The 23,288-nt window shown below is 39.2% G+C and overlaps 1 protein-coding gene and 1 long non-coding RNA gene across 2 annotated transcripts in view; one reads left to right on the forward strand and one right to left on the reverse strand.

The window, feature by feature from the left end:
- Positions 1-2,984: 2,984 nt before the first annotated feature.
- Positions 2,985-23,288, reverse strand: part of marchf11 (membrane-associated ring finger (C3HC4) 11) — a 37,306-nt gene continuing 17,002 nt past the window's right edge. The window contains 4 exon segments of the mRNA XM_085140912.1: positions 2,985-4,802; positions 9,371-9,442; positions 9,445-9,562; positions 19,087-19,242. Coding sequence (XP_084997038.1) covers positions 4,480-4,802; positions 9,371-9,442; positions 9,445-9,562; positions 19,087-19,242 — 669 coding nt within the window. The 3' untranslated portion in view covers positions 2,985-4,479.
- On the forward strand, positions 11,396-16,199 carry LOC146497012 (uncharacterized). The gene is made up of 3 exons (XR_014870776.1): positions 11,396-12,038; positions 13,374-13,436; positions 13,841-16,199. It is a non-coding gene; the product is annotated as an uncharacterized LOC146497012 (long non-coding RNA).

The raw sequence follows: 23,288 nt of genomic DNA on the forward strand, positions 1-23,288 counted from the left end.
ATAGTTCTTCAGCATGTAACTGAAGAGTAACATTTTTTTACGTGACAGGTAATTTAAAATGCAACATTTCTCACAGCTCAATATCAGCTAACACACAAAATGTTTGTGTAGTTTGTTACACAGCTAATTTTGCTAACTGTGGTAAAGTTTACAGCAATGCACTAAGTTGGAGTGGGGCGGAGCAGCTGTGCTGTTCATGGTCACTGTTAAGTTACTGCTTTTTAATTTTAGTTTGACTTCAAGTACATTTCTGAGCTTGTACTTTTTCACTTTTACTTGAGTAAAGACTGCTGTTATTTCAACACCAGTATCTGTACTTAAGTGAAGAATGTCTGATATTTCGCCACTATAGGTTTATTGATGTTACACTGTCTGATCAGTGTTCCCAAGGATGATTGCACATCTGTCCACACAATAATGTCACCAGCCCAGCTGTCATAAATAACATTTCTGTGACAATATGCAGTAGTGTTCTTTGGTCTAGATGAGCAAAAACGATACCTCTGATCACTGGGGGTTTGACTTCATCTCTTGTAACGATGCCACACACATGGCATCCCGCAGCAGATACTCAAAACCAATATGACGCCAGGCAAATAACTCGCACAGCTTTGTATCTATAAATATTCTTTATACATTACATCCATGTTACAGTCAAAACAAATAGAAATACAGCCAACAGCAAAAGTCACATTCAAGTCATTTCTGTGCTGCGCATTGCAACGTCGACACCCAGCCTCCTAAGGCACCAAAAAAAGTAAATGACGCGTAGGTCAAGAACAGATTAGCCCATGGCCCAAACATCACAGGGCTCATGGAAGCTCAAAAGAATGGTTTACAGACAGGGAAAAACACAATTTCCAATAGCTATATTTATACTGGCACAAACCATCTGAGGATCAGTCCTTTGAGGCAAACACTGCCATGCTGAACAGATGTCACTTTGCCAGCTTATACCAGCACTGGAAATGTTATGAATGACAATGAAATTTAAAAAGGGGGGATCGGGGGGTCACGTTATGGCCCCATGTCATAATTTAAATTGTGTTTATGTACATTGGGTGTCTGCCCCTTCATCTCTGGGTCCAACCATTTCTGCTTACCCATTATGTCGAGTTCTATGTGGCACCTGGTGATTGGACGGGAGACTGATGGTAGCTCCTTTAAATTAGAGACCTATTGGGCTGGCCTCTCTCCTCTTTCCTCCTAAGAATTGATAAGCATAGAAAGCCATTTCTAGAGTGGATAGAGATCTAGTTATTTATGTCTACAAATTATCTTAGACATTCCCTCCAGGAAGCATAGGTGTGGGAAGCATTTTTCTTTTTCTTTGGCCTCGTGCACACCCTGATATTGTCTACATTAATAGATAAATAAATCTCTGCTTTCTGGAGTGCAATTCTGCCGTGGCACTCTTCAGTCCTTTAGATTGGTGGAAAATGCTTCTTTTCACTTTTTATGCTACACCCATGATTCTTCTAGGACTGAGTGTAACATCATGGGGGCTCGTCCGGGATTTGGACCTCTTATACCCAAAGCAAGAATCACATCCTTAAACCAGCATTAAATATTTGCTGGATCATTTTTTCCAATATCATTTTGACATCAGGTTTTTGTGCTCATATGAAATGTGTCATAATTCCTGCATCCCTGTCTGTCAAATCCTTTCATTGGCATAAAACATAAAGCAGGACATCTGGTTGTACAGTTACAAAGCTCAGAGACCCTGCTTAAAATTAAAAGCTATACATCATTCCTTCTGAACCTAGAACACCTTTGTGTTAGCAGTCCTGCAATGATGCATTAACAATATAGCACTTTTAAATGCTTCTTGATACACTGAACATTAGCATGCATGAATGCTAATTTTAATTCAGTTTATGTGCCAACGCTAGCATGTTTTCGTAATAACAGTACATTGTAACACTAATTTTCAGCAGCTGACAGTGTGTCCAAAAATAGCGACCCAAGAAGAAGAAAAAGAAATATAGAGGGTGATGCCTATATGGCTCCCATATTGGAAGACTTGCTTCTTGAAAAAAGTTCATAAAATTCACTTTGTCTTCAGTCTGATCAACGCCTGGCAGCATACATGTAAGACTGACAAACATTAGAAATAGAATCTCTTTTCCCGTCCATCCTTCTAGATGTTTAATGACTACAGCATCCTCGGGTTTTAGTATTAATTTTGTACAAATTACAAACTGTAAGCCAACTAAGAAAATTGCTGTCCCAGTTTAATCTGGGCCATCATCTCATCTTCTTTATATTTTCTTTATATTTTGCTTCCAAGGAACCAGACTTCCTTATATTTGTAAGGTATTTGTAAGGTCTTTCAAAGTTTTTCTTTGAACATTTTCTGCTTATTCACTATTTTCACTGTAGTTCTTGTACCAGAAAATTTTCAGAGAAATGTTGTTGTTGTTGTGGAGCCATTTTACACTGACCTATGAATGATTAGAGCATTAATAAGGCATCTAAGATACAAGTTTAAATTGTAAGTTTAGACACTTTGCAACTAGGAACCTCTCCCAAAACACATCAATTTTTGTTGATTTGTTGATAAAATAATGCCATAGATGCCACAGAATAAAATAGTATTAGTACAGATACTATTATAGTAATAGTATTTTTGCACTAATGAGGTGTTTCCAAAGAGCTGTTAGTTGATAATTTGGTCTATCTCAGCAATTTGTTTCTCAAATTTCTTCAAAATTTGAGAAAACTGAGAAAAATGGAGGACAAAAGAATAAGTTGCAGAAAAAAATCTATATACAGCAGATGAACAGTATCTGAAAGCCAAAAACAGGGAGAAAAGGCTGAGGAATGAAAATTACACAAGAACTGGATTGAAAGTCAGTAGAATTGGGCTGAAAGATCTATCGCTTTATCACCTATTCAGGTTGTAAATCGTGTTTTTTAAAAGTAACTATTTGACTTAACTATTTTCTATTTGAAAGACTGAGTGTAAACACACAAAAATATTTTATTTTATGTGCTGGAATGTGCAGAAAATAGGTTTAAATGTTAAACTAATTTCTTCCAGTCAGAGAATGTTGCAGATAATTAAATTTTTTGCTTGATGCATAAAGTTAAAAGATTAAAACTAATAAAACAAGTTTTAAAAAAAGAGACTTTTCCATTTGATTACATTTTGTATGATGATTATGCAGAAAAAGTAGAATTGGGCTGAAAGATCTATCACTTTATCACCTATTCAGGTTGTAAATCGTGTTTTTTAAAAGTAACTAAGTAATTAATTACTTTTGAAAATAAGTAATCAGTAAAGTAATGGGATAACTTTTTGGGGAAGTAATCGGTAATTAGTTACTGAAGCATCAGTTCTTATTGAGTTTTAAATGTAAAATGTTTGTTTCAAATCATTCAATATTTACATGGGCGTCTATAGCCGTCTGGAAATCATGGTGGAGGCTCTGTCATAATTTGGGGCTGAATTTCAGCCGGTGTTCTTGGGGGATGTTTTCTAAATGTATAGAAGTCTACCATCAGATTTTAATTCACCATGACTGCCATCCACAAAGCTTCTGATCATTTTCAGACACACTGCCAACATTATCAGTCATGGACTGACCTCCCCAGAGCCTTGACTTCAACATTATTGAAGCAACGTTGAATCATCAGAGTAAATGGAACAAAAAGACAGCCAACATCCAAAGAAGAACTTTGAATGGCTTTTACAGAAGTCTGGAGAACTACTGCTGAATGCTCCTTAAAGAAATTACAAGAGGTAAGTAAGCTTGTCTAAGAAAGTTCTGGTTGTGTTGATAATGTCAAACCAATTATTGACTTTCAAGCTTGTTAGAATTGTAGAAAATATGTTTTGTTTTTGTTTTTGTTGCCTTATATCCTGTATTTCCATCTATGTTTGCACTTATTTGAATAAATCGCTACACTTATTTCACATTTTCCTAACAAAACCTAAAGAAATTAAGGGTGGCTTGAGACTATGACACCATACTGTCTATATGCCATATTAGAGCAGAGATATATGACAGCGAGAGAGACCGAGAGGATATTGGCTGTGTAGAGTATTCCTCAACCTTGAACAGGCAACCCTGTGATCCCACGCCATGTCTGATGTTGTGCCTTAGATTTGTAATCTGGATAATTCCATCACTTCCTTCAATTCCACATGACATGAGTGCCGCACAACAGTTTAAAAGGAAAACTATAAAGAAAAAAAAAGATTTATGTGAGGGTGGCTCATGTCTCTGTCACAAAATAAACAGTGTTATATCTCAGAGTAAAAACAAAGGCACCAACACAAAAATGTGAGTTACTGAAGGTATTAGATTGGTTTGAGGACCAGCCCCAGACAGCACACACAGTTCAAATAATTAAAAGTATTAAGTCACAGAAAAAATCTGCAAAAAAACCAACTTTGCAGCACAGCTCAGACTGTAACTCCCAGATGTAACCCGTCAGATGCCTCGTCTCTGCACAAATACTGCTTGGAGTTTATACCGATGTCACACGAATGACAACCTCTCCCGAATCACTGTCCTGGCTGAGGTTGTTTCGGGGTACCATTCTGTGGCAAAAGGGTGCCAAACACAGGCAAGTCCACGGATGTGATCCCAGCTGGGTCGGGTGTAAGGGGCCGCTGGGCCCAAAAGTGGCCAAAGGCAACCAAAGTGTCCTGGGGGCCAGTGAAGAGTGACCAGTGCTCGTCTCCTCCATGTCCTTGGTCTTGTCATAGCTTTGAACATCCCAGTGGAGGTTCACTGCTCGCCAGCGCATAAACACGTTGTACACTGCTGCCCCCTCGTGGATGATCAAGCCTGTTATGATGACAACAATTGACACGTTTATAGGAATTTTGATTTTAGGCAGTTTGTCATGACCAACTTTCAGGAAATCTTCACTGTAAGGTTTTCTAAGTGCTTGAGTTGAGTCGATTTCTTTTTCAAGTTGTTGAAGACCTTTCACCTCTCATCTGAAAGCTCTAGCAGCTGATGGGAAATCCCACATATTCAAACTGCAGTGGTGTTGGTGCCTTGCTGACTGTCCTGAGTGCTGTCGATCTACCTGGTAATCATGTGAGCCATTATGGTCACGTGAGCCAACGTAAGGAATTCTTAAATGTCTTCACCAACTTAAAAAGTAGTCCGCTTGCCTTCAACTTGAGCACATAGAACTACCACGACCTGGATGACTGTTAACCTGCACAGACAGATATAAAATATTTTGCAAGTATTTTGTCTTTTTGTTTCCTCTTACATATTTCATCTTTCCTCGCTTTAAAGCTGCCCTTCTCTCCTTCTCTTCCAACAACATCTATAAACTATTTGCTGAGAAAGCTGTTTTATTTTTGTGTGTGGATCTAGAGTAACACCAAAGCATTTGTTGATTTTAAAGGCCGAATGTGCAGTGTTGCCAACTTAGCGACTTTGTCGCTATATTTAGCGAGTTTTCAGACCCCCTAAAAAAAGACGTGAAAGCGCATATCGCTTTTACTCTCAACAAGCAGCGGGTGCTGTAACGCAGTCAGTTCTTCTTTTACTCTTATGCTGTTTTGTGGATCAGGTTTAAAACTACTTATAAACACACACACACAAAGTAACTCCACCAGAGTGCCTATTTCGGGTCACTTTTGCCGGTCCAAGCCCGGGTAAAGGAGCAGGGTTGGAATTGTGACATTAAAAAAACAATAATTGCTAAAATAAATTTAATTTGTAGTTCTAAATAAATTCTAAATGCATTTAGGACGTTTTTACTCACTTTATGTCTCTTCCACGATGTTATTTCTCTCTCCAACAACGTAGGTTACAATTACATTAGCATGGCCAATTATGCAAATTAGGTGATGACGTCATTTAGCGACTTCTAGCGACTTTTAGGACAACCAATAGCGATTTTCCTTACTGAGGAGTTGGCAACACTGCGAACGTGGCTTTTTATATGCATGTTAGAGCAGCGGTCTCCAACCTTTTTTGTGCCACGGACCAGTTTATGCCTGACAATATTTTCATGGACCGGCCTTTAAGGTGTTGCGGATAAATGCAACAAAATAAAACTAGTACCGGTACCGAAAAAAAGAAAATTTATTCATAACACATGTGAAAAGACCCAGAAAAACCGAGTTAACGATAAAAACGATAACAAAATAACGCTGAAAACTGATAAAAACCCTGAAAACTATACATTTCACACCTGAGCCTCAACTCTCATGGCCCGGTACCAAACGACTCACGGACCGGTACCGGTCCGAGGCCCGGGAGTTGGGGACCGCTGGGTTAGAGGAAATCTGAAGGGAAATGCAGTTTCTGTATGCTCCACTGACAAACAAAAACAGTGGAGTGGTAGATGAGTGACAAATTTAGGGATACCCTGCCTCCCTAAATTGGAAAAATACATAAAAACATTTTTAGTGTTTGTACTGTCTGTTCAGAAGGTGGTATTTTATGTTGTTGTTTTTTCTAGTGATTTATTGTGTAACCCAACCTAAGGTGGCTGTGACATTTCTTGACAACCGCTCGCTGTTGTCAAGAAATCAGTGTTGGAAAGGTTCAGTCTGCTAACATGGCTACAACACAAGACTGAAGAGAAATACTCCTTTGGATATGCTCAGTACTATTATGGGATAGCATGAAACTGACTGTGGATGACTCAAAAACACAGTAGTGCATTATTTTCTTGGCACCATAAATTATAAAAAGCTCCACCATTATTCTGAGAGATGAACTTTTAGAGTGCTAATCTTAGAAACCTTTCATATTTGTGAAACTAATTTGTAGCACTGACTGCTAAAAAGATTTTACAGTCATTTATGTCCAGAACACAAGGGTGGAGCATCGACATGATCTCACCAGTCAAAACTGACACAAGTATGATGGCAAAAAACTGCATCGTATATAAACACATGATGACACAGTTTCAACGTACAACAGAGCAAGAACGATCATTTAAACAACCCATTCATGTGTCTGTGTTCGTTCTCTGTCATCCAGATCACCGTAGTCTTAAGGGCTTGAAAAAAGGAGACAACTGGACTGAACTGGTAACTGAAGAAGGCTCTTGGATGACTCCATTAAGCTACTGGGAAACTTCAACAGCCTGCCTGATCTGAACCTAAGCGGTCTTCTATTGTTGGACTTCTCTGCCAACCACCGATTGTCCATGACACACACCAGTGTTGAGCAGAGATGGGCAGTAAACGCGTTACTGTATTCTGATTACTTTTTTCAGTTAACGAGTAAAGTAAGGGATTACTATTGCAAAAACAGTAATTAGATTACCGTTACTTTCCCGTAGGAACTCTGCGTTACTGCGTTACTAAAACGAGAATGTCTCATGACGGTGACGTAAGCGAGTGCCACGTTCGTGACAACAGCTGTGTGCAGATCAACAATGGATCATATATCGAGTGCAGAGAGAGTATGAGCGTGCAGCGTTTAAAGCGTGGAAGTACTGACCTTACTTTGAGTTTGATTCCATAAAAAGTGACAAAAACTTTAGTGTCCGTTGTGCGTGGGAAGAAAACTTCTTTTTACAGCGAAAAAACCCCTAAACTTCCAAACAAGCACCGAGTAGCTACGACGTAATGGGAAACTCACAGAGAAACTCGCGGATTCTTCCACTGACCGCTGCACACCTGCACCAGGGTAAACCTCCGCCTACCCCACTCCTGCTTTACAGGTGAAAATAGAGCAACAGGCCGCTAGTCTTTGACTTTATTTATTTTCTGCTGTGTTTTACTTGCATCTATTTGAAAGACTGAGTGTAAACACACAAAATATTCTATTTTATGTGCTGGAATGTGCAGAAATAGGTTTAACATGTTAAACTAATTTCTTCCAGTCAGAGAATGTTTGCAGATAATTAAATTTTTGCTTGATGCATAAAGTTAAAAGATTAAAACTAATAAAACAAGTTTTAAAAGAGACTTTCCATTTGATTACAATTTTGTATGATGATTATGCAGAATAAAGTAGAATTGGCTGAAAGATCTATCACTTTATCACCTATTCAGGTTGTAAATCGTGTTTTTTAAAAGTAAACTAAGTAATTAATTACTTTTGAAAATAAGTAATCAGTAAAGTAACGGGATTACTTTTGGGGAAGTAATCGTTAATTAGTTACTGATTACTTTTTTCAAGTAACTTGACCAACACTGGTGTTGATTGACCAATTTTATAATCATATTAATCAGACCTGCGGGCATATACGCTCATGTATACGTACCTGACACTCATTCATTGACTCATGTGTCTCCACAGCAAGACACGTCATTTTGAATCTCTCTTAGCGACTTTAAATGGCTTCATGTCTTCCTTTTCTCACGAGCCAAATGTTTTTATTTCTTCATTTTGTTTTTGTTTATGAGATGCTAATATAAGAAATATTGAATAAAAACTTTTATTTGTACTAAAGAAGTCCAAGAAAGACAGACACCAAGTCCCTGCGCAATCTTTTCATTTTGTAATTACTTTTCAGTACATGAAAAATTATTAAAGTTTTGGTACACGACTGCAATAAATAAGCAAACTAGAGATCTGCCAGTGTGCAAGCTGTTATTTATTTTTTTCCCCACGTATCGACTCATATTTCAGCACAGCACCTGTCCCATTTTCTGGTGTGGATGTGCATGTATTATATCCTATGTTAGGAATTACTTTTCAACCAATTAGATGTTGACTGAAAAATATTATTATAATCCTATTTGACAGATGGCAAAGAAATATTTGCTAAAATACTGAACTGATCACTAAACTGTGGTTCCAAGGCTGTTCATACTTTAGTCGATAACCTCAAAGCACAATGCAGTACTTTTTTTGCCCCGAGATCATACACTGTCCGTGAAGTGTAAAGTGGATCTTGGAGTCTTAGGAAGGATTTATGGTCTGTCCAACGTGTGTATTGGATGGTTGGATAACAAAAACCCAACAGCTCTGACTCATAGGGGGAATCATTTCTCAGACTTTCCACACTCACTTCACGTTGTGATCGTCCAGCTTTGCAGAGGTGAGAGGAGACCTGAGCACTGAGTACTGACTGTACTTCTTTCTAGCTCTGTTGCCCTCAGCCACCCACCCCCTCACTCTGTCCTCAGAACAGCTAAACACGTTTAACAGCATATCTAAGGAATGAGTTTATAAAGACACTGACTTTAAGCACTGAAATTTAGGCCTATGTTTAGGAATTTTTGTTATACATGTACATTTGAGATCAAATGCTCTGCTTGAAACTAGAATTGTTGCCTTGTGGTGTCATGCTTTTGTCAAAAAGTCAGATACATCCACATCTGAGTTTCAGGGAATTTCCTAAAAGTTACACATTGCCATGACAGAGAGTCAGCCACATCAACAAAGCACAGGTGTTTGGTGTGCAGCTGCATGCCCATTCTCACCTACACAGACCAGGTCCATGAAGCCATACATGCCGTAGCAGATCTGGAAGAGGACATCCTGACGCTGCCATTGGCCTGAGGGCTGAGCGCCGACCAGAGCAGCCAGGAGATGCTGGCTACAAGGAAGAGAGAGCCCAGGAACACCGCAATGATCTGCACCTTCTCCACCAGGGTAATGGTGATGGACTGCCACTGCACAAAGAACAGAGGCAATACATTAAATACACACTTTAAATAAAGACTTTGTTTATATTTTAGCACGAGTTAAGATAAAGTAAGATCTTTATTTATCCCGTGGGAAATTCTTTTGTCACGACAGCCTAATCAAAACAGTATTTTTGCTCCATGTCGGATCAATCTGCAGCACCACAAAATTCGGATGCCCGACCTGTGTTAATCAAATACATAAATGAAAGAGGGCCTTTCCACAGTATCATGTCAGTGTGACAAGGCAGTCCAAGTCCCATTTTTATGATTAAAAACAATGTTATAGATAGATAGATAGATCTATATTCTATTCTTATAATATATAATATATTCAATAATGCATTAATAAGTCCAACATTGTTTTTAATCATAAAAATAGGACTTGGACTGCCTTGTCACACTGACATGATACTGTGTATATCTATAGATATATATATAGAATATATTATATCCATCAATTCCATGCATCTGTCAATCAATCCGTCCATTTTCAGAAAGCAGCAGCCTAATCAGAGAAGCCCCGCCCTCCCTGTGATGATATCATCTCTTGGTCACTGCTCAAAGTTCAGTGTGAGGGTGGGACTGGAGCTCAACCAGTAAACCGTAGTGGTAAATGGCCTGTATTTATCTAAGGACCCCAAGGCGCTTTACATATCCAGTCATCCACCCATTACACACTGGTGATGGCAGCTACATTGTAGCCACAGCCACCCTGGGCGCACTGACAGAGGCGGACACTGGCGCCACCGGGCCCTCTGACCACCACCAGTAGGCAACGGGTGAAGTGTCTTGCCCAAGGACACAACGACCGAGGCTGTCCAAGCCGGGGCTCGAACCGGCAACCTTCCAATTACAAGGCGAACTCCCAACTCTTGAGCCACGATCGCCCTTGTTTGCCAGTGAAGCGAGTTCTTCTCACTCATCTGTCTACACTACAACAAACTGTATATCTAAATAATATTAAACAATATAATAAGTTGTTAATTGTGCTAAAAATATATATATTTTTTTTAGTTTGGGCAAAATGACTCCCCCTTAAATGTCTTACAGTGTCCACCTCTTACCATTCCCTAAAAGACATTGTTTTCTATATCTACCATACATCGAAGCATAAACAGTCTGGTTGTAAGCAGAACACATCGGTTTTTCTGTCACCTCATTTAAATAATCCTGGTAACAGGTACTAGACATAATTGTGCCCACTATCTTGTCTGGGAGGAAGGTGATTCGGATTTTTTATTTTTCTTTTCTTTAAAAACTGGAAATAACACAGTGGATCACTGAAAGCTGAGTTTTCAAGGTATGTTATGGTGATGAGCACTCTGTAAAAACAAAAGAATCAATAGGAATACACTAATCATACACGTTTCACTGCAGGTTGAGATGAGCTGGAGCGAAGTGCGTGTGTGTTGGCTTCAATGACTTGGTCTCTTAGATCAGCGGTCCAACCTTTTTTGCACCACGGACCGGTTTATGCCCGACAATATTTTCATGGACCGGCCTTTAAGGTGTCGCGGATAAATACAACAAAATAAAACTAGTACCGGTACCGAAAAAAAGAAAATTTATTCATAACACACGTGAAAAGACCAAGGAAAACCGAGTAAACGATAAAAACGATAACAAAATAACGCTGAAAAACGATAAAAACCCTGAAAACTATACATTTCACACCTGAGCCTCAACTTCGCGGCCCGGTACCAGACGACTCACGGACCGTACCGGTCCGAGGCCCGGGGGTTGGGGACCGCTGCCTTAGAATACATTTAGTTGTATCTGTGTTAAGGATCACCTTGTTTTATCCCCCCTCTCAGTCTTCTGTCCGTCCATTTCGCCAAGAAACACGTCTAAAGTTTATTTATACATAAGCATGACGCCAGCAAGCATAAACCCCGTGGACACTGCAGCAGGCAGAGCGATTATCCAGTATGTGATTGGTGAACTCTGGCAGTTCTTTCAGCTCATATCCGGTTTCTATATTATTGCGGGTCAATACAACTATTCATACCACCAGAAAACTCCCCACAGTCCGCCACTGAGCGCAGGGATAATTACTACACTCGTTTTATTGGCGATAACAGAGGCGGAATTGCACAAAATCATCCTGCGAGGACCAAAAACACGAAGAGAAACCATTATCCGCTAAATTGTGCTTTTATATTAGACAACACTATGTTTTAAGCAGCAGTAGCTTTGAACAGTTCACCAACAACAAGTTTATACAGCCTCGTGTGATTTTTAAATGATGCCAACAAAGAAATAGAATATTTTCATACAGCAGAGAAACGTGACGTCATGTTCTGTTCGAAACGAGAAGCCACAAAACGGAGCCGCGAAAACACCTCGAAAGATTTTAAGTTGTCTGGTTGTTGTACACAGAGTTTTATTAGCCTTCCTTTTATTATACCACTATCAGTTAAGAAAAGAGACGAGCGCAGAAAACCCGCCCTCCACCGAGATGGTAAACACTCAAACACTCCACTCACTAACTTGCTGTATATAACTACTTTTATTAAGTATAACAAAGCAGCTTCGAATGATAACAGTGCAGTGATGAGGGGAGGCTCACAAGACAGACCTGCTAAAAGTGACCTTAAATATGCATTATTATGCATCAGATTCAAACATGCATAACAGTGTCGCACTGTACTGTGCTACTTTGCAGTTTTTGCTTTAAATTTGTCATTTTGCATCTTTTTAAATTTTAACTGCTTTCAAATCGGCTGCACGTTTGAAATAGCTTGTGTTCATGCATGGGGTTTGATCTCAGAGGGCATTTTTACATAACTTGGGACTTTAGGACTGCACCCTGTGCATGCGCAATCTGGTCCAATCTTGGAAACTAAGCATTAGACTGATTTCACAGTTTTAAGCTCACATACACAAAAATCTACGTATCAAATAAAAATGGGCCTCTTTATTCACCCTAAAGTCAGAGCTGTGCTTAGAAGAAAATAAAACTGCACCAAAATAAACCTGCTTTTATTTATTTTTTTTACATGGTGCCACATTCCTGTTAATTAAAACATCTTTGCATACAAATAAGGTGTGTAGTCAGGTGACTTTAGCTTGTCTCATTGAAGAAAAATATAAAGTTTTTAACTCCATTCATTGCACCTGCATAATGGACATGACTAAAACTCGTTGCAAAGGACTCCGAAAAAATTCATGGATGTTTAACATTTCAATATTGTACACCGATTGTGTGTGCTAATGGAAAACTAAAGTGAAGTTTGAAGGGTTGCAGTTTTAAAACAGGAGAATAAGGGTGGTGCAGAAAAGCAAATGTAAAAGTGACTTCCACAGAGCCATTTAACAGTAGAAGGAGGGCTGGGGGTGGTCCAGAATGGCACAGAGAGGCAACACATGCCTAATACAAGAATAAAATACTCTGTAAAAAGCAAAATTCCTGCGTTTAAAAAATCTTGCTTAAGCAAAAACTTAAAAATATTATCAGAGAAATAAAATAAGCCTGATTTTATTTATCCCAAAGGTTGGGAAAACTACTGTCTTGATATTGAACAGATACAATTACAGATAATTACAGAAACCAAACATGAAAACCAATGTTGCTCAGTAAAGATAAAAAACATATGAAGTTAAAATCTAAATATAGTATAATAAGGTATAATTTGGTGGTAAAGGTTTTCTTTAAGTGTCCTTCTGGGAGTATAGTGAAAAAAATGATGTAAGAAGATTTAAAATAAGTTAAAAACTGCAGTAGATGTTGTTAGGCAGTCATCTTTGTAGCAACATTCTTGGTAGTATTTGTGATTTCTAATTATGTTCTTTGAAGACACAAAGTGGGACGAAAAGACTGTCACTGAGCTGGAGTAAACTCCTGAGCAGGATAAAAAAAGTAAGGAAAACACAAGAGGGACAAAATGTAATTAATGTGATGCAACTTCTGCTAAGTTATATTTATATATATATATATATATATATATATATATATATATATACATATATATATACATATATATACACATATATATATACATATACATACATACATATACATATATATACACATATATATATACATATATACACACATATATATACATATATACACACACATATATACATATATATATATATATATATATATATATATATATATATATATATATATATATTTATTTATTTATTTTATTTTATTTTATTTTATTTTATTTTATTTTATTTTATTTTTATTTTTTTTGTATACATATGTAAACAAAAACCTGAGTGAAAGAGCCTGTCATCTCCTCTATCCAACAGGCTATAACCAACCTAACTAGAAGGACCTACACATGGCTGGATAAACACATTAACCAAAACAGGACGAGGAACTCTGACAGACGACAATACAAAGAAATGACCAAACAGTTCAAGACTACCCTAAAAACATGCTACAAGCATGACAAAGTCTCCAAAAAGGAGATGAGGACGGCCAAGAAGCAGTGGAAGGAGGCCATGAAGAAAGTAAAAAGGAGGACAAAAGGAGGGAAAGCTATGGAGATAAGAAATCTCTGCGTTGGAGCTCAATCAATAACAATAAGAAAACAGAAAATAGGAGAATGGAGAGGGAGATACCAGAAAGTACAGAATAAACTTTTGAATAAAAATACTTGGAAACAGAAGATTGTTGACAACGAGCAGATGACTGGAGCTGCGCGGTGCTCATTTCAGAAGAAAAGACTTAAGGCGGACTTTGTGGACAGAAACTAAAGCTCTGCTGAGCCTCAACTGTGTGTTTGTTCAGTCTGCCAGTGACTCAACTCCCATCTGGAGCGAGCAGATATGAAAAGGCCTGAATGTTCTTCAGTGAGAGAAACGATCCAGAATGCAGATATTTTAAGCCGCAGGAGTCTCTGTCTGTTCGGGCTTTTGAAAGAAAAGATGACTGCAGGAATCCTGATGCTCCAAAATGACAGCGGTGACGTGAAGTGGCACCAGAAACGCACAGCAGGTTCATACTCAACGCCGCATCCATCTCAAGCTACCAAAAGCAGCCATCGCTGTCTCTGTTTTCATCAAAATAAATTCTGTACTTGATTACTTTAAGAGAAGAGACATTTTCTTTAAGTTTAGCTGAGCAAAAAAAAAGAGCAGTAGAGGAAAAAATATCTCAGTTATAGATTTCTATAATTCAGAAAGATCACAGCTGTCACTGGATACTGGTTACACATGTCACACCATCCGTTTGTTAACCAAGCTTTCTCTTAACCACTTCTACTCTGAAATCTATAGGTTCTCTTTATTATTGATTCATAGTTGCTATGTGAGACTTTAGGAAATAACTTATTAACTATGAAAAAGAGGGCTAGTGTACCTTAATTCTGTATTAGAAACAGGCCATGAAAATGCAGAGTGCTAAACTTTCTCTTAAAGCTAGCAATCGTGGTTAGCAAGGTGCATCCATACAGAGAATTAACTTCTTCTATAGTCTGTACCACGCAGCAAGATGTGCTATCTATCAGATAGTGACACTGAAAACACTCCAAAAGGCACAAACACAGTTCAGAGGTTCAATTCAGCGACTCAAATAAACAGAGATTAAGCCTACGAGATATCAATGGGCTACAGCCGCCCATATCAGCAGCACATCTGTCAATCAAAACAGCCACATTTCAACTATAGACCAAACTCTAAATGGGTTATTAAAAAATATCCTTGTACTGTTTTTATTTAAAAAGCACTGTTGCCGCACAGCAAGAAGGTCCTGAGTTCAATTCCACCATCAGGTCTTTCTGTGTGGAGTTTGCATGTTCTCCCCGTGTTTTGCGTGGGTTCTGTCCGGGTTCTCCGGCTTCCTCCCACCATCCAAAGACATGCAGCTTGTGGGGATAGGTTAACTGATTAATCCAAATTGCCCATAGGTGTTAATGCGGGAGTGAATGTGAGCGCAAATGGTTGTCAGTCTCTCTGTGTTAGCCCTGCGACAGACTGGCGACCTGTCCAGGATGTACCCCGCCTCTCGCCCTATGACAGCTGGGATAGGCTCCAGCTGCAACCCTGAAAAGGATAAGCGAAGCGAATGGATGGATGTTTCTATAAAAGGGAAAATCAAAAGCATTTTTGCACCATGCTGTGTTCAGTTCTGCTGTAAATTTTGACATTTTAATGTCAAGCTCATCAAATATATGCTGACATGTTTCAGTCTAAGAACTAAAGTGGTAGAGCAACTGCTTATTACAGCCCATCACTAGTGCTCAAGTCTTTCAAGTTTCTAGCAATGTAACTGGAGTAAATCTTTTTGAGGGCTACTATTTCAACTGGATACTGAGATTCAACTAAGCAAGAAATGTTAATTATGTGCGTCTGTCTGGTGAGGCTACATTACTTATTATTGACTTCAGCGACTACATCATTGTCATATTTAAAACCGTCCATCCAATTTTTTAACTGCTTAATCACGGCAGGCCCGAGACAGATTACACCAGATCAAACCAGGGTGCACCCTTCAAACCAAATTGCCTTTTTGCTGTAACAGGTACTCCAGTTCTTTTATATTCTTGGTTTAAGAATACCGACATTATACGTTTGCATTGACCTTCTCTGTTATTTCAGCCCTGACTGCAGCATTGTGTATTTCCAGCTATGGATCTGATGTGTCATTGTGGTTGAAGCTGTGTAACTGCTGCTAAAAAACCCTCTGGTTTATGATCTAAAGTCTTTGCAAAACAACTCTGCATCTGAAGGGTTAAATCCTACTTTGAAAAAGGTCAAGATTCATCCACTTATTTCTACTTTCTGTGCACAATGAGTCACTGAACTGCAATTAGAGGCTCTTATTTAAACGTCAGTAAGGAGAAAAGTGTGCATCATCATCATAGGATAAGTGCACTTCCACATTTGGGTTCTAAATATGACTTTAAGCCAACATTTTACAAGAGCAGCTCTAACAGACGCAGGTGGGTTTATCTGTTGTCAGCTTGCCAGTGAAATGGCTTTTTACCAGTTTGGCTCCGTGAGGCTGTTTTTACTCCAACTGAGAAGCTGTGAATATTTCTGAGCATAAATCCAACTGATGGTCGATAACATCAGTGACTGTAAAAACTATTTCTAGTTAATGCCCCCATAATAATTTAGAGAGCACGCTTGGTGGGGGCAAATTGTGACCTCGACGGTAGTAAAAAGCAGTTAAAAAACGGCGGACAGGAAACAAATGGCTGCAGTTTGGTGGCATGTGTCATTTTTAGCCTCTTAAAACTACAAATTTGCAGAGAGCATTTAGTTTTGGAAAAAAGAGCACTCGCTTTTTCAATCATATCCATGTGCACTGAATTGGCAGTTACCAAAAAAATCATCAGTTACTCCATAATGTTTGGTATAATCATGCAGAGCAGCAAAGGACTGCTGAAGGTCTCCAAAACAGCTGCTGTTTCAACGTTAATGGGGTAAAAAAGATAAAAAAAAAACATGACGGGATCTTTAGCTCAAAATTGTATATTAAAAATAACAGTCATCGAAATGACCCTGAAACATCAGTTTTTTTTATGTACTCTGTCCTTTCCACACAGTTTGCAAGTATGAAGACTGAAGAATCTCATGTAGAAATGAGTGAAGTGGAATGACCTTATTAGACAGTTAAAATAAATCAGAAACCACCTTTTATGTGGTTTTTACCTCTGCCACAGAAAACCATGAAAAACCAATGTGAAATATTCTATTTGTTCAGTTCATGAATAGGAATTTGGCCATATTTTTTTAACAAGACGTTAAGAATGACTTTGAAACTCATAAGGAAGTATACTTTTGTGCATGCAGCACATATGTTGTCAAGAGTCTCCAGGGGAAAGAATATGGAGTTTAGAAAACTAACAACCTTTGTATTTTGACCCGTATCGTGTTCTTTTTCTTACCCTAACCTAACAGTTTTATTAACATGAGGCCGGGCATTGTCGAACGACAGAAAGAACCCAGGACTCACTGCACCCGCACGAGGTCTGACACTGGGTCTAAGGTTTTCATGGCAGTCAGGTTGCTGTTTGAGCATAACATTGTCCATGGCTTCTCCAGATCCTTTTTATGTCTGTCACATATGCTCACACTGAACCTGCTTTCATCTGTAAAAAGCACATTTACCAACTCTAGTATTCAATTGGCATTCGCAAATGCCTACCTGTGCAACCTCTACAGGGCCCAGGCATTGCCAGTTGACTCAAGGCACTTTAAATTGTAAGGCGAAGACTCTACAGGGGTCTCGAACTCAAGTCCTCAAGGGCCGCTGTCCTGAAACTTTTCCATATGTCCTTGCTGCAACACACCTGAAGACGATTTGTAGGTTATTAGCAAGACTATAGAACTTGAATGCATGCTGAGGTGGCAACAGGGACACATGGAAAAGTTTCAGGACACTGGACCTCAAGGACTGGAGTTCGAGACCTTTCCTCACCAATAATATAAAGAAAACAGAGAAAACCCTCAAAATCATATGATTCCCCTTTAAGCAAGCTATTAAGTAGTGACACTGACCTAGCCAAATGCTAAAACTAGTGAAACCATCAGAAAAGATGAGGAGGGACAAAGCGTCTCTCTTGCTTTGGCGGTTGTGTCATTGTTGCCCCTAAAAAAATGAATTCAGGAAAACCAAAATAATTGGTGGAAGTACTTGACCAAGAATGAAAAAAAGGAAAATTCACATAATGAAACAGCACTCTGCTCTCCTACGCTACTAGCTTATCCAGCCTACACTAAGCATAGAGCAGGGTACCGTGGAAAAGTTGGCAGGGCAAACACAGAGAAACAGGCGACCATTTATACTTATATTCACACCTCAGGCCATAAAAAGAATAACCAATTAACATGTATGTCCTTTGGACTGAGGAAGAAACTACAGTACTTGGAGAGAAGCCACACAGGCACAGGGAGAACATGCAAACGCCACACCCTCCAGCAGGTTTAAACCCAGGCAAGTCCTAAGCACTGCCCCACTGACAGCCCTTTCACAAATACATGTCAAAATTTATTTAAAATGTCACAACACAAAATTTATGCAGTCAGAGTGTAATATTTATTTATGTGGTCAGCTAACATATTCCATATCTCCATTGTATATAACGACTGCCACTTTCCTGAACCTTACTAAGCAGTTTTAGTTGTACAAATCTACCCAAACCTTAATCATAGAGGTGGAAGTTTAGAAAAGGCAAAAAAATCTATTTTGTTATTCCATTTGGAGGACTTTGTATTATTTTTCATAACAAGTAACTGACTCACAAACAGTTAGTGCCTTTCTTAAAAGCCTCTTAAACCGCTTTGAGTTGTGTGTGTTAAATTTAAAAGTTTTAAAGACACTAAACAACAAAACCAAACAAAAGCCTAGAAAAATAACTCAACTTCATTTAATCTGTTTGTTAAATAATCCATGGTTGGACCTTTCATGGCTTTAATTATGCATTTCTCTACTGAGTTATTTTAAAAGTTGTTACTGCTACCATAATAAAGAGAGAACAGTTAAGTGTGAAAGTGAGGCAACCTTCAGCAGAGGGTGAATACTCTGCCTTTCAGCAGTATTATACCTGCCATGGTCTCTTCAGATTGATGGCGATCACCTGGAAACGGTAGCAGCACAGCTCGCAGGTCCAGCAGCCCCGTTCGCTGATCCACTTCAGCAGGCACTGCTGGTGGGTATACCGCACTGAGCCGTCACACCTGCATGGGTTCAACAAGTCCCCCTGGAGACCAGAGAGATGGCAAAGGTCAAACGTAAACAGAGAGAAATTTTAGGGGACAAACTGACACAAATACACAAATACAGTTTAGACCAGAGCTGTCAAATTCATTTTACATCGAGGGCCACGCACAACAGCAACTGTTTATTTACTGTCACTTCCATGCCATGGGCAGCTTGAGGTCCTTTGTCACTTTTTTGAGTTTTATCACCCGTCTCCAAGGTAAATGGGGAAGAGTCTGAAGAAGTTAAAGGTCTGATTAAACGTAAATACCATTTGCAGGCATTTCAGTCTAAAGCAGCTTAGACCGAGTGCAAATTCTAGGAGCAACTGCTGACACCTGTGCTAAAATACTACAGTTTTTGCTGGAGCATTGACTTTAAATGCTATATCCAAAGTTTCATCCTACCAAGCTATAAAGTATGATAAAACTTTGAGACCTTTTTCATTACTTGTGCAGTCCTCACTGGTGCACCAGGCACACACAATTTTGGTGATTCCGTCCTGTTTATTAGGACTTTACATCCTCAAACATCTGCTTAGATATCTGTTATTACACGGCATCTTTAGGCATGTTAGCATCAGCAAAAACAAATGTGAGGATCAGTGCATAAACTCTAATACACCTCTTCTTTGTAGTTGTGTGACATCACCTTTAATTTTCTTGGTTAGTTATGCATGAGTAATGAAACATTTCCAATCTCTGAAATATCATTCTGTGACATCATTGGTAAGAGATGCCACATGATGGCATAACATCATTCCCTAATGATGTTGCCTATTTGATGTTGAGGCAAGAGGCCCACAGCCTACTGACTGCTTAGCAACAGGTAAAAAGCCCCAAATTTGAACACGCTTCTGCATCCGACCTCAAATCTAACACAAATCGAATTACTCACCAGCAGGGGTCAACTCCTGTGTTTGCAAAAACAAGTCATATCTGTTCCACTGACATCTCAAGGACTCACTGACCACCGAGAGATTTCAAAGACAGTCCGAAAGATCAGTGTATCTGATGTCATCCAAAAGTTGGCAATAATAATGGATTGGATTTATATAGCACTTTACAATTCCACTATTCATTCACTCTCGCATTCACACACTGGTGGAGGCTACAGTTGTAGCCACAGCTGCCCTGGGGCAGACTGACAGAAGCGAGGCTGCCATATCGCACCATCGGCCCCTCTGGCCAACACCAGTAGGCGGTAGGGTAAAGTGTCTTGCCCAGGGACACAACGACCAGGACAGAGAGCCCAGGGATCAAACCGGCAACCTTCAGGTTACAGATACGCTTCCCAACCCCCTGAGCCATGGTCGCCCATGCAATGATTGATGATTGGATCGTTGGCTGCACCAATGACGGCATGCTCATTAGCTAACAACTTGTGCCTTTTCAGCAAACCCTGGAAAATCTTCCTTTCTGATTCGAGTAATGACCATAATTTACTTTTACTAAAAAATATACCATTACGTTTCATTTATATGATTCAAAAACGATGACTGAGCCAATATTGCAACAGGAAAATGTTTACTGAGATCGCAGCCAAAGAGCTATTGTTTGATAGACTTTTATTCGTCTGGATAAAAGTTGTATAGCCCATGGAGTCTTCCCTTAAGGCAAACAGGTTTTAGTATTCAAACCTGGAAGCTATGTTCATGTACAAAGTGACTTTATCCATTAGTCTGTGGTTGCAGATAATGAAACTGATAGAGCACTTTTCTCTCCTTCTTTGTAAAAGGTTCACGATATGAACTTGTGTTTCACAATCACTCTGCAAACCCTGCACATGGTAATGCAAAAGCAGCAAACAAAACCTGGAGCTATACTCGCTACTTGACATTCATATCTTGTCTCATGTTCTTATCATTTTGGCTACTCTCTGTAGTACCAGTGATAAATTAAACCTCAGACTCTTTTCAGGAACGGAGAGAAACTATCTGCTTTCGGTTCAATATTGGAGCTGTCTATCCAATATTAATCTTCTATCCATTTCATGGTCCATGTGTCATCTTTCCTATCATCCAAAAATTCTTGTTTTCAGGCCTCAGTTTGGCCTTTTATCCCAACAGGTCATACATCAAAGAAAACACACGGCTTGTTCACCAGAGGCCCTTACCAGCATCGCTCAGATCAATGACCATTTCTCAAGCTACAACACTTACGGATATTAACGGTGGGATGCAGCCTGACATTAATTCATTACAGCCGCATCTATTTGTTCCGATGGGTTTCTTTTCTTTTTTCTTCCTCCAGGCATTCCTCAAGCAGCCATTACTGCAGCTTTGACCTACTGGCTGGGCTGTGAGTGGCATATTAATAGTATATTAAGGTCAGTGGTCAGAGAGCTCATTTTTCATCATGTCATATTAACCTTGTGGGTTTAAAAGGACCTCGGAGGCTTTCGCTTGAATGAACTGATGCAGGTCAGCTTTGCACTGAAGCAGAGATTGATAAAGCCAACTTCAAGGATAATTTGAATAAGTCAGAGAATTCTCTAAAGGGGCTCTCTGAAAACAGTGCACTTATTTTAGTAACACAAGGTCGTTCCATTGAGAAGCACACAAGGTCAGAAAATAATGTAAACTATTTGTGTATTTCTTTTCCAGCTGAACATTAAAGAAACTCTATAAAGAGACGATCATTAATGATGAGCATTGATAACATTTTATTGATTTTCCTTATCATTCACTTCTTCCTTATTAATTCCTGATCAAGTCTGTGGGAAACTTGCACAGGTGTTCAGCATCAGTGTTGTGATTTATCAACAACTCACATATTAGTGAATCTGAACTGACTGAAGAAATAGAGCAGAAAAAGGGACTCAGTTTATGAAAAGCTCCACGGTCATGAATATGGGTGTCTGGGTCAGCCGATACTGGGCTCGGTGACTAATAATGGCATATTGATAAGCACACCAATTCACCTGTGTTCTAATCTCAGGGAATGTCAGTGTCACAGCAGTCCACACTGTGCCTTAATGCAGCGGTCCCCAACCCCCGGGCCTCGGACCGGTACCGGTCCGTGAGTCGTTTGGTACCGGGCCGCGAGAGTTGAGGCTCAGGTGTGAAATGTATAGTTTTCAGTAGTGATGTGCGATACCCACTGATTTCCTTTCCGATCGATACCAAGTAAAATTCAGGGTGGTATCGGCGATACTGATCCGATACCGATACTTTGTACAAAAACTTATTTTATTTATTGTATCTCAAATTATAGCGTCATAATAATTACAGGACATCAGATTACTTGTTCTTATCACTTAATAATGCAGAGTTCATCATATAGAAATAAAAAACTGAACACCTTGCCTGCCTGCAGCACTAAAGGACTCCATGAGAGACGTCTGTCTCGCCCTAGCAGCACCTGTCCCTGTCCTCCTCTTCAGTTCGCCTCAACATACGTTCGTCATATTCTGTGATATGATTTACTCTGAGGTGTTTGACAAGGTTAGTGGTGTTGTGGCAAAACCTCACTTTTTTGCCACATGTATCGCAAATCAAATCTCAGCTGTTTGTGGAGGTAAAATACGTCTGCACATGACTCCAATTATGAGTTATGTTATGAGTGCGCACGCCAAGGGGCTGCGAGACATTTATACAGCCGTATTTCGCACATGACTATGAAAGGGAAGAGGAAGTAGTTCCTTCGAATGTAGACAATCCGAATGTTATAGTTTCTTTTCACTGTGTTCCTGTTAATGATAAACTACAAATTTACCCTAAATTACTAAATATCGATATTTTAATGTGAGAATCGATTCTAGAACATAAATGACTGGTATCGGAGGAATCGATATTTCAGGATCGATCCACACATCACTAGTTTTCAGGGTTTTTATCGGTTTTCAGCGTATTTTGTTATCGTTTTGTTATCGTTTATTGTTTACTCGGTTTTCCTGGGTCTTTTCACGTGTGTTATGAATAAATTTTCTTTTTTTCAGTACCAGTACTAGTTTTATTTTGTTGTATTTATCCGCGACACCTTAAAGGCTGGTCCGTGAAAATATTGTCGGGCATAAACCGGTCCGTGGCGCAAAAAAGGTTGGAGA

Source organism: Neolamprologus multifasciatus, chromosome 18, assembly GCF_963576455.1.
Source record: "Neolamprologus multifasciatus chromosome 18, fNeoMul1.2, whole genome shotgun sequence".
Classification (NCBI taxonomy): Eukaryota; Metazoa; Chordata; class Actinopteri; order Cichliformes; family Cichlidae; genus Neolamprologus; species Neolamprologus multifasciatus.